This window comes from Salvelinus namaycush, unplaced genomic scaffold, assembly GCF_016432855.1.
Source record: "Salvelinus namaycush isolate Seneca unplaced genomic scaffold, SaNama_1.0 Scaffold103, whole genome shotgun sequence".
In the NCBI taxonomy this organism is placed as follows: Eukaryota; Metazoa; Chordata; class Actinopteri; order Salmoniformes; family Salmonidae; genus Salvelinus; species Salvelinus namaycush.
The window spans coordinates 122,326-134,762 of NW_024057709.1; the positions used below are offsets into that span (position 1 = coordinate 122,326).

Consider the following 12,437-nt stretch of genomic DNA (forward strand, 5'->3'; position numbering starts at 1 on the left):
ACACCCTGTGGGGGGGGGGGGGTAACTACACCCTGTGGGGGGGGTGACTACACCCTGTGGGGGGGGTGACAACTACACCCTGTGGGGGGGGGGGTAACTACACCCTGTGGGGGGGGGGGGGTAACTACACCCTGTGGGGGGGGGGGTAACTACACCCTGTGGGGGGGGGAGGGGTAACTACACCCTGTGGGGGGGGGGAGGGGTAACTACACCCTGTGGGGGGGGGGGGGGGGGGGTAACTACACCCTGTGGGGGGGGGGGGGGGGACTACACCCTGTGGGGGGGAGGTGACTACACCCTGTGGGGGGGGGGGGTAACTACACCCTGTGGGGGGGTAAGCCTGGTGCTCACATAGACCTTGTTAAAAGTAACATTAATATTGTCAGTGTACACACTGTGTGTAATGAGTGTGTGTGTAATGAGTGTGTGTGTAATGAGTGTGTGTGTAATGAGTGTGTGTGTGTGTGTAATGAGTGTGTGTGTAATGAGTGTGTGTGTCTCTCCAGGCTCCTCTGGTGTTCCAGAACTCTGTCGCTCCTCCAGCGGTGGGTCTCCTGTGGGTGGAGATGCTGCGCTTCTATTCGCTGGAGTTCAACATGGCGGAGTGTGTCATCAGCGTGCGCACCAGCCTCGTCCTATCACGGGACGCCAAGGACTGGCCCAAGAAACGCATTGCCGTGGAGGGTACGAACTTTGACCTTTTTTTTACCATTCACCTCTCAAACCATCGAATTCCACTACCAAACATGTTCTAGCATTGATATCTATTTTTCATGGTCCTCGGAACCGGATAACCTGTGGGGGTTCAACCTGACCAACCATCAGCTTAGTGTAGTTACATGTCTCATTCTCCAGGGAGGCCAGATTAAGGTCCCATATTTTTCACTCTTAATAAGGCGCTGGCAGACAGCGTGAGGCGGGCGGGCGGGGTGGGCCTGTCATTTTAAATGAACGCTAGGCGGGGGGGGGGGGGGTTCTATCCAGGGGGAGTGGTCGGGCTGTGCCCGTGGAAGCCGCTCAGCCGAGTCGGAGAAAATGGGATTCTGCCAGCGGTGCCGTTGTTGTTGACCAATAGGAAACGTAGCCTGCGTGGTCATACATCAGCACCAAGGTTTCCATTAGCCGGTAGATGCCCATTACATTTATTTTTTTAATTTAGCCGACCAAATTGTCCAGAAATCAAAGTAATTGATGGAAACAACCAGTGGATGTGCTTCGACTTCATAGGCTAATATCCTTCATAGGCTGATATCCTTCATAGGCTGATATCCTTCATAGGCTGATATCCTTCATAGGCTGACAACCTTCATAGGCTGACAACCTTCATAGGCTGACAACCTTCATAGGCTGACAACCTTCATAGGCTGACATCCTTCATAGGCTGACATCCTTCATAGGCTGACATCCTTCATAGGCTGACATCCTTCATAGGCTGACATCCTTCCTAGGCTGACATCCTTCATAGGCTGATATCCTTCCTAGGCTGATATCCTTCCTAGGCTGATATCCTTCCTAGGCTGACATCCTTCCTAGGCTGACATCCTTCCTAGGCTGACATCCTTCCTAGGCTGACATCCTTCCTAGGCTGACATCCTTCCTAGGCTGACATCCTTCCTAGGCTGACATCCTTCCTAGGCTGACATCCTTCCTAGGCTGACATCCTTCATAGGCTGACATCCTTCATAGGCTAGGCTGATAACCTTCATAGGCTGATAAATCCACAAGCTGCTGGACATTACTGTCTGGTGTGTTTCTATTCTAATCACACAGAAGACGCCAGGTCCTCATAAGGGACTTGGTAAAGATTGCGTTGATTCTTTCTTCAGAACAGAGTAAAGAAGGCCTCCAGATCACTCCTTCTTGAGGACGAAGTAATGAGGCTGGTGTGAGTAAAGAAGGCCTCCAGATCACTCATTCTTGAGGACGAAGTAATGAGGCTGGTGTGAGTAAAGAAGGCCTCCAGATCACTCCTTCTTGAGGACGAAGTAATGAGGCTGGTGTGAGTAAAGGCCTCCAGATCACTCCTTCTTGAGGACGAAGTAATGAGGCTGGTGTGAGTAAAGAAGGCCTCCAGATCACTCCTTCTTGAGGATGAAGTAATGAGGCTGGTGTGAGTAAAGAAGGTCTCCAGATCACTCCTTCTTGAGGATGAAGTAATGAGGCTGGTGTGAGTAAAAAAGGCGTCCAGATCACTCCTTCTTGTGGATGAAGTAATGAGGCTGGTGTGAGTAAAGAAGGCGTCCAGATCACTCCTTGAGGACGAAGTAATGAGGCTGGTGTGAGTAAAGAAGGCGTCCAGATCACTCCTTCTTGAGGACGAAGTAATGAGGCTGGTGTGAGTAAAGAAGGCGTCCAGATCACTCCTTCTTGAGGATGAAGTAATGAGGCTGGTGTGAGTGAAGGTCTCCAGATCACTCCTTCTTGAGGACGAAGTAATGAGGCTGGTGTGAGTAAAGAAGGCGTCCAGATCACTCCTTCTTGAGGACGAAGTAATGAGGCTGGTTTGCGTCAAGCTGCTGCAAGGAGTTGGACCGTTTTCACTTCCCAACAGCAGCGGCTCACTTTGAGCAGGCCAAGGTCCGCTTCCAAACGCAAGTCAATTAGAGGCAAATTATTGTGTTTGTCAGGTCCAGTCCTAGCAGTTCTGCTCCCGCCTTAGGCAGTATCAACCTATGCCGCCGCACCTGTGTCATTTTATAGTATACAGATTTGGAATGGATCGATAGAGTACTGATGTGTGTCATACGCAGTTGAGCTTATTCAGTAGCACTTGGAAAACGAAACATCGTTGCCAATAATTCACATTGGGGAGTTTTTTTTAAAATGTTGCAATCACGAGTCAGCCAACTGTCTATAGTAGGAAACAGATGACCCCACGATAGTTCAAATTACAATACATCATCTAGTGGAACTGTAAAAGAGGGAGCTGTAATTTGAGTTTTGGAAGCAAGTGCTTTCATAAATTCATTGGCCCCGACCTCATTTCATAGAAGCATTGGAAAATAAGCTTTCGCTCAATCAAATTTGATATTTTATTTGTCATATTCGCTGAATACAACAAGTGTAGACTTTACTGTGAAATGCTTACGAGACCTTTCCCAACAATGTAGTTAAAAAGTAAGATAGTTATTGTCTCTTTGGGTATGTCTCTGTAAGCTTGGCACATCTAGCCACTGGGATTTTTGCCCATTCTTCAAGGAAAAACTGCTCCAGCTCCTTTAACTTCTCTGTGCTACGGATCCCTTTTACGGGATCATTTTCCTAAACAACCGCTGAATTGCAGGGCGCAAAATATTACTAAAAATATTTATAATCATGCAATCACAAGTGAAATATACCAAAACACAGTTTAGCTTGTTGTTAATCCACCTATCGTGTCAGATTTTTAAAATATGCTTTTCAGCGAAAGAAATCTAAGCTTTTGTAAGTGTATCAATCAATGCTAGAACAGTTAGCCTTATATTAGCTTGGTCACGAAAGTCAGAAAAGCAATAAAATTAATCGCTTACCTTTGATAATCTTCGGATGTTTGCACTCACGAGACTCCCAGTTACACAACAAATGTTCTTTTTGTTCGATAAATATTACTTTTATAACAAAAAAACGCCATTTGGGTTGCGCGTTATGTTCAGAAAACCAAAGCCTCGTTCCATTCGACGAAAATTCCAAAAAGTATCCGTAATGGTCGTAGAAACATGTCAAATGTTTTTTATAATCAATCCTCAGGTTGTTTTTAACAAACATAATCGATAATATTTCAACCGGACCGTAACCTATTCAATAAGAGAGAAAAAGAAAATGGAGAGCTATCCTCTCGCGCGCAGGAACTAATCAGAGGACACCTGACTACTTTTGAAAAATCGCGCTAATTTTTCAAAATAAAAGCCTGAAACTATGTCTAAAGCCTGGTCACAGCCTGAGGAAGCCATTGGAAAAGGAATCTGGTTGATACCCCTTTAAATGGAAGAAAGACAGGCCAGGAAACACAGATTAAAATTTTTAAAAAGAATCACTTCCGGGTTAGATTTTCTCAGGTTTTCGCCTGCAGAATCAGTTTTGTTATACTCACAGACAATGTTTTGGAAACTTTGGAGTGTTTTCTATCCTAATCTGTAAATTTCTATGCATATTCTACGATCTGGACCTGAGAAATAGTCCGTTTACCTTGGGAACGTTATTTAAAAAATAAAAAATCTGACCCCTAGCGTCAAGAGCCTCTACGGACCACCCATCCCGGATCCGGGATCATTCTCATCAGAAACGCTGACTAGAATAGCCTAGCCTAGCGCCACAGGGATATAATATAATTTCATGAAATCACAAGTCCAATACAGCAAATGAAAGATAAACATCTTGTGAATCCAGCCAACATGTCCGATTTTTTAAATGTTTTACAGTGAAAACACAACATATATTTATGTTAGCTCACCACAATATCCAAAAACACACCGCCATTTTTTCACAGAAAAGATAGCTTTCACAAAACCCACAAATAGAGATAAAATTAATCACTAACCTTGGAACAACTTCATCAGATGACAGTCATATGACATCATGTTATACAATACATTTATGTTTTGTTCGATTATGTGCATATTTATAGCCAGAAATCGTGGTTTTACATTGGTGCCATGTTCAGAACTGTCTCCAAAATAGCGAAAGTAATTACAGATAGCAACGTGAAATACAGAAATACTCATCATAAACTTTGATGAAAGATACATGTTGTACATATAACTGAAGATACACTGGTTCTTAATGCAACCGCTGTGTTAGATTAAAAAAATAACTTTAGTAAAAAGCACAGCATGCAATAATCTGAGACAGCGCTCAGCCATTCTCCGCCATGTTGGAGTCAACAGAAATACGAAATTACATCATAAATATTCCCTTACCTTTGATGATCTTTCATCAGAATGCAGTGCCAGGAATCCTAGTTCCACAATAAATAGTTTTTTTGTTTTTTAATGTCCATTACTTCTGTCGAATTAGCAACTTTGGCTAGCATGTGTAGTTCACGTGTCCATCGAACTTTACGCTAATGAACGAAAACTTCAAAAAGTGATATTACAAATCGAATAAACTGGTCAAACTCAGTTGAGAATCAATCTTCAGGATGTTTTTCTCATATATATCCAATAACGCCCCAAACGGAGCATTTCTTTATGTCTATCTAACGCATTGCAGACAAAGACATCACATGCCCTCTGTGCGTGGCCAAGAACTGGCAATCTGCCTGACCTGTCACTCCAAAGGCTCTCATCCGGTCCCACATGAAGCTATATGCTTCATTCCACATTCTACTGCCTGTTGGCATCTAGTGGAAGGCGTATGAAGTGCATACAGATCCATAAATATAAGGCAATTGAATAGGCGATGCCTTTCACAGCGACCCATTTCAGAATTTTCACTTCCTGTTTGGAAGTTTGCCCCCCCCCCCCCCCCCCCCAAAAAAAAACCTGACTCTCAGGGAATGAGTGTACAACTGGTAAATAGTCGATGATATTCCAGTCAGATGTTTAGCTAGCTAGCTCGCTCCAGCGGTTAGCCAGGTAGCTAGCTATAACTAGCTGGCTAGAAGGATGAATTTAGAAGCTAACGTTGAACGGAGCCTCAGCAGGAGCAGTTGACTGAAATTAAGCGAATTATAATCAAAAGATGGCCTACTTGAAGTTCTCATAACAAAATGCCTTTGCTTTAAAGAGAGTAGTGAGACAGACAGCGGACAGACAGCTGAGTCAGGCTGCAATGAAGGAGGCAAAGGGGATACACAGACAAAGCGTTGAAGCAAGCAGGGAGAGAGGTTCTACACAGAGAGACGAAGCAAGCAGGGGAGAGCGATTCTACGAAGCGTTGAAGCAAGCAGCGAGAGAGGTTCTACGGAGAGAGACGAAGCAAGCAGCGAGAGAGGTTCTACGGAGAGAGACGAAGCAAGCAGGGAGAGAGGTTCTACGCAGAGAGACGAAGCAAGCAGGGAGAGAGGTTCTACGCAGAGAGACGAAGCAAGCAGGGAGAGAGGTTCTACGGAGAGAGACGAAGCAAGCAGGGAGAGAGGTTCTACACAGATAGACTAAGCGTTGAAGCAAGCAGGGAGAGAGGTTAGTAGTACACTGGTTCCCAAACTTGGGGTCCAGGACCCATGTGGGGTCCTCTGAGAGAATCATTCATCTTAATCTTGTTTCTCTTTTAAATGGGTATAGAATACAACATTTTAGAGTCAAAAATTTATTTGAGTCAAAAATCAGAATTCCCTTTCATGTCATTATGTCCTGTGTTGGGACTGCCTGTGGGACTTAAACATTTTGTGAATATAAAGAAATGTTTTCTATTATTATTATTATTATTATCATGTACGCTGAACAAAAATATAAACGCAACATTCAACAATTTAAAAAGATTTGATTAATTAATTACAATTAGTTAGTAATTGTAATTACAGTAACTGCATTACAGTTCATATCAGGAAATTAGTCCACATCAGTACTGACTTACCATATGGACATCACTACAAATGAGTTGATTGGACTATTTCAGCCACACCCTTTGCTGACAGCTGTATAGAATCGAGCACATCGCCATGCAATCTCCATAGACAAACATTGGCAGTAGAATAGCCTTACCGAAGAGCTCAGTGACTTTCAACGAGGCATCGTCGTAAGATGCCACTTTTCCAACAAGTTAGTTAGTCAAATTTCGGGCCCCGTTCAACTGTAAGTGCTGTTATTGTGTAGTGGAAACGTCTATGAGCAACAACGGCTCAGCCGTGAAGTGGTAGACCACACAAGCTCACAGAACAGGACCGCAGAGTGCTGAAGTGCGTAGCAAGTTTAAAAATATATATATATATTCTCGCTTGCATCACTCACTACCGAGTTCCTAACTGCCTCTGGAAGCAACGTCAGCACAAGAACTGTTCGTCGGGAGCTTCATGAAATGGGTTTCCGTGGCCGAGCAGCCGCGCACAAGCCTTAGATCACCACGTGCAATGCCAAGCGTCGGCTGGAGGGGTGTAAAGTTCGCTGCCGTTGGACTCTGGAGCAGTGGAAACGTGTTCTCTGGAGTGATGAATCATGCTTCAGAAAAAGGGGGGGGTCCAACTCCATATTAATGTCCGTGGTTTTGGAATGAGATGTTGGGCGAGCAGGTGTCCATATACATTTGGTCATGTGGTGTGTGTGTGGTACATAACTAGTGTTATTGAGTAGAATTTGTCATGTAGTGATGATGAATAGTAAGTGAATAGTTTTTTTCCCATGCGGTTGTGGTGATATACTGCCATCTGGTGGTGACTAGAAAAACTGCATAATAGGAACTATTACAAATTGATGGTCCTTCAAAATAAATATTAGTGCTTGAAAAAGTACTTAAGTCCTTGAATTTGACTTACCACTGTACAGTTTTGAGTTTTTTTGCATTTTAGCTATTCCTAACCCTTTTCCTAACCTTAACCCAATTCTCCTAACCTGATATATTAATTCTCCTAACCTGCTATATTAATTCTCCTAACCTGCTGCGTAAGTTCTCCTAACCTGCTACAAAAAGTCAAATATGATGTTATTTTGACAAAAGGTGCATCCCTTCTTGCCATGACCGGCTGGCCCTGGTGTTCCTAGACAGCCATGTGTTGACTAGAGGGGCCGGCGGCGTGGCCTCTCTGACTAGAGGGGCCGGCGGCGTGGCCTCTCTGACTAGAGGGGCCGGCGGCGTGGCCTCTCTGACTAGAGGGGCCGGCGGCGTGGCCGCTCTGACTAGAGGGGCCGGCGGCGGGGCCTCTCTGACTAGAGGGGCCGGCGGCGGGGCCTCTCTGACTAGAGGGGCCGGCGGCGGGGCCTCTCTGACTAGAGGGGCCGGCGGCGGGGCCTCTCTGACTAGAGGGGCCGGCGGCGGGGCCTCTCTGACTAGAGGGGCCGGCGGCGGGGCCTCTCTGACTAGAGGGGCCGGCGGCGGGGCCTCTCTGACTAGAGGGGCCGGCGGCGGGGCCTCTCTGACTAGAGGGGCCGGCGGCGGGGCCTCTCTGACTAGAGGGGCCGGCGGCGGGGCCTCTCTGACTAGAGGGGCCGGCGGCGGGGCCTCTCTGACTAGAGGGGCCGGCGGCGGGGCCTCTCTGACTAGAGGGGCCGGCGGCGGGGCCTCTCTGACTAGAGGGGCCGGCGGCGGGGCCTCTCTGACTAGAGGGGCCGGCGGCGGGGCCTCTCTGACTAGAGGGGCCGGCGGCGGGGCCTCTCTGACTAGAGGGGCCGGCGGCGGGGCCTCTCTGACTAGAGGGGCCGGCGGCGGGGCCTCTCTGACTAGAGGGGCCGGCGGCGGGGCCTCTCTGACTAGAGGGGCCGGCGGCGGGGCCTCTCTGACTAGAGAGGGCCGGCGGCGGGGCCTCTCTGACTAGAGGGGCCGGCGGCGGGGCCTCTCTGACTAGAGGGGCCGGCGGCGGGGCCTCTCTGACTAGAGGGGCCGGCGGCGGGGCCTCTCTGACTCGAGGGACCAGTGGTATTCAGCTGGCTGTCTGAAAAGCCCTTTAATGTTAAACCTGTGTTCAGCGGTTGCCAGGTAGACTTTGTAAAGGGAAACACTGTTGTTTAGCACTGCAAATCATAATACACAAGTTCTGATTTTGAGATGAGATTTAATTGTGTGTTTTAGATCCGTTTGCTGTGAAGAGGAACGTGGCTCGTACATTGAACAGCCAACAGATGTACGAGTACATCCTCCACTGCCTCAAATCGACCTACAAGTACTTCGCCCTGCCCCTCAGCCTTCCCTCAGCCAACCACAAGATGGCAGGGCCGCGAGGAGCTAATTACAAGCAAGGGCCTAGTCAGAAGGCTCTGAGTGACGTGAGCCGTGTCCAATCAGGGTTGAGCAGTGTCAAACTGGAGTCTCAGGCAGCCAATGGGCAGAAAGGAGAGGCGGGCTTGAAGCAGGACTCTGACTGTATGGTGGAGGAAGAGGAGGAGAGCCCTTCAGACTCTGATAACGAAGGAGAGAAAGAAGATGATGATTTGGGGAAGAACAGCCTGTCTGAGGAGGAGGATGAAGAGCTCGATGAGGAAGTATATCCCAGACATCACCTAGACAGTGTGAACACGGAGGACGAAGAGCTGTTCCCATTGGATGAGGTCTCGGAGGAGCTTCTCTCAGACGAGGAGGGGCCAGACCTAGACACTCCCAGTTCATTGGACGAGGAGGAGGTGGCCTCGCCTAAACAGGAAGTGCTTGACAACAAGACCGAGGGCACCAGTGGTCTCTGCTATGGCTTCACCAGACAGGCCTTCACCCGTGGAAAGGTAGATATAAGAGAGCATGTGATCAAAACTAAACGAGGTATGCAGGACACAACATGTACAGTACCAGTCAAAAGTTTGGACTCACCTACTCATTCAAGGGTTTTTCTTTATTTTTTTACTATTTTCTACATTGTAGAATCATGTAGTAACCAAAAAAGTGTTAAACAAATCAAAATATATTTTAAAAGAGATTCTTAAGTTTTGCACACTCTTGACATTCTCTCAACCAGTTTCATAAGGTAGTCACCTGGAATGCATTTCAATTAACAGGTGTGCCTTGTAGAAACACGAACAACAGGAAATCTGTCCTAATTGGAGATTTTTGGTTCCAACCGCCATGTCTTTGTGAGAATCAGAGTAGGTGAATGGATTATCTCTGCATGTGTGGTTCCCACCATGGAGGAGGTGTGGGGTGCTTTGCTGGTGACACTGTCAGTGATTTATTTAGAATTCAAGGCACACTTAACCCGGGATGGTTACCACAGCATTCTGCAGCGATACGCCATCCCTTCTGGTTTGGGCTTAGTGGGACAGTAATTTGTTTTTCAACAGGACAATGACCCAACACACCTCCAGAATGTGTAAGGGCTATTTAACCAAGAAGGAGTGTGATGGAGTGCTGCATCAGATGGCCTCCACAATCACCCGACCTCAACCCAACTGAGATGGTTTGGGATGAGTTGGACCGCAGAGTGAAGGAAAAGCAGCCAACAAGTGCTCAGCATATGTGGGAACTCCTTCAAAACTGTTTGAAAAGCATTCCAGGTGAAGCTGGTTGAGAGAATGCCAAAAGTGTGCAAAGCTGTCATCAAGGCAAAGGGTAGCTACTTTGAAGAATCTCAAATGTTAAAATATATTTTGATTTGTTTAACACTTTTTTGGTTACTACATGATTCCATATGTGTTATTTCATAGTGTTGATGTCTTCACTATTACTCCACAATGTAGAAAATAGTACAAATAAAGAAAAACCCTTGAATGAGTAGGTGTTCTTAAACTTTTGACTGGTACTATAGGTGGGCGTAGATGGTGTGTACACCAGGTATCGTATGTATCAAGTGTCTCGTTTAAAGGACTGATTTAGGATCAGTTTGACCTTTTTATAGATACAATATTACATCGGAGAGGGAGAAATGAAGTGAGAGGGATAACTGGCCCCAAAATCTGTGTTCTCCAGTCAATGGCTTTTTATAGTCTTTTTTTAAAAATGTTCTTTGTAAGCGATGAGTTTTTCTTCTTTAGGTCAAATTTGATTAGCAAAAAAATGTAATGGTTTATTTGCTACGTATGGCTCATTTGATCTAATATAAGTGTTGTAATGCTTAGGTTGTTACGAATATGTGTCGGCTCCTCACAGTGTCAGTCTCTAACCCTGTGTGTGTCGGCTCCTCACAGTGTCAGTCTCTAACCCTGTGTGTGTCGGCTCCTCACAGTGTCAGTCTCTAACCCTGTGTGTGTCGGCTCCTCACAGTGTCAGTCTCTAACCCTGTGTGTGTCGGCTCCTCACAGTGTCAGTCTCTAACCCTGTGTGTGTGTGTGTGTGTGTGTGTCAGTCCCACACAGTAGTGTGTAGTGTGTGTAAGCGGGACGGCCATCTAAAGAAGGACTGTCCTGAAGACTTCCAGAGGGTTCAGCTAGCCCCTCTCCCTCCCATGACACCTGCCTTCCTCACAACACTCAACACCGTCTGCCAGCAGTGTTACCGTAAGTCGCCGTGTTTCTGTGTGTGTGTGTGTGTACGTGTTTCTGTGTGTGTGCATACGTGTGTGTGTCCGTGTGTCCATGTGTGTGTGACCTGTCCTTCAAATGATTTGTTCTGTATCGTTGTATGTATTATAACGTTCCAGTTATAATTTCCTGAATTTCCCAGGAGACTTTGCTCCAGATGAGGTGGAGCTGGGAGTGAGAGAACACATCCTGCTGGACCTCGAGAGCTTCGTCAAACGCCAGTTCACAGGTGAGACACCACATTGTTCCCTCTAAAAGTCGTCTAAAGGAAAGCTTTGTTCGAAGAAGTGAAGACATTTCCACTCGATGTGGTAGCCGATGTTCAGAGGATTTGTTTTATGGCTGTTTGTTCCAGACTTCACTGACGGGTGATTGATTGATTAACAGGTTCCAGACTTAGACAGATTGATTGATTAACAGGTTCCAGACTTAGACTGACTGTCGTTTGATTGATTGACAGGTGCCAGACTGAGGTTGTTTGGTTCGTCTAAGAACGGCTTTGGCTTCAAGCAGAGTGACCTGGACATTTGTATGGTGCTGGACGGACAGGAGACCGCTGAAGTAATCGATTGTATCTTCTCTCTCTTTCTGCCTCTCTATCCTCTCTCTCTGCCTCTCTATCCTCTCTCTCTGCCTCTCTCTCTCTCTCTCTGCCTCTCTCTCCTCTCTCTGCCTCTCTCTCTCTCTTCTCTGCCTCTCTCTCCTCTCTCTGCCTCTCTCTCTCTCTTCTCTCTGCCTCTCTCTGCCTCTCTTCTCTGCCTCTCTTCTCTGCCTCTCTCTCTCTTCTCTGCCTCTCTCTCTGCCTCTCTCTCTCTCTCTTCTCTGCCTCTCTCTCTTCTGTCTCTCTCTTCTCTCTCTCTTGTTCTGCCTCTCTCTCTCTTCTCTGCCTCTCTGCCTCTCTCTCTGTCTCTTTTATATACTATACTATATTAGCAGACACTTTTAACCAAAGCAATTATTGCTCTCTCTTCTCTTACTCACTCACTCTCATCAAGACAACCATTGTCTCTATTGATAAACCACTGTAAATCTTATAAACCAGGGGTGTCAAACTCATTCCACGGAGGGCCTGGCCTAGTGTCTGCAGGTAATTTCTTTCTTTCAATTAAGACCTAGACAACCAGGTGAGGAGAGTTCCTTACTGAGACCTAGACAACCAGGTGAGGGGAGTTCCTTACTGAGACCTAGACAACCAGGTGAGGGGAGTTCCTTACTGAGATCTAGACAACCAGGTGATGGGAGTTCCTTACTGAGACCTAGACAACCAGGTGAGGTGAGAGGAGTTCCTTACTGAGACCTAGACAACCAGGTGAGAGGAGGTCCTTACTGAGACCTAGACAACCAGGTGAGGGGAGTTCCTTACTGAGACCTAGACGACCAGGTGAGGAGAGTTCCTTACTGAGACCTAGACAACCAGGTGAGGGGAGT

At 46.8% G+C, this 12,437-nt stretch overlaps 1 protein-coding gene across 2 annotated transcripts in view; it reads left to right on the forward strand.

Annotated features, from left to right (window-relative positions):
* The window catches only part of tut7 (terminal uridylyl transferase 7), a 52,773-nt gene that overhangs the window by 15,482 nt on the left and 24,854 nt on the right, over positions 1–12,437 (forward strand). For both annotated transcript variants that reach the window (XM_038982120.1, XM_038982119.1), the window contains exons 13-17: positions 507–684; positions 8,638–9,281; positions 10,835–10,985; positions 11,152–11,238; positions 11,470–11,570. In XM_038982120.1, coding sequence (XP_038838048.1) covers positions 507–684; positions 8,638–9,281; positions 10,835–10,985; positions 11,152–11,238; positions 11,470–11,570 — 1,161 coding nt within the window. The remainder of the gene's footprint in view (positions 1–506; positions 685–8,637; positions 9,282–10,834; positions 10,986–11,151; positions 11,239–11,469; positions 11,571–12,437) is intronic.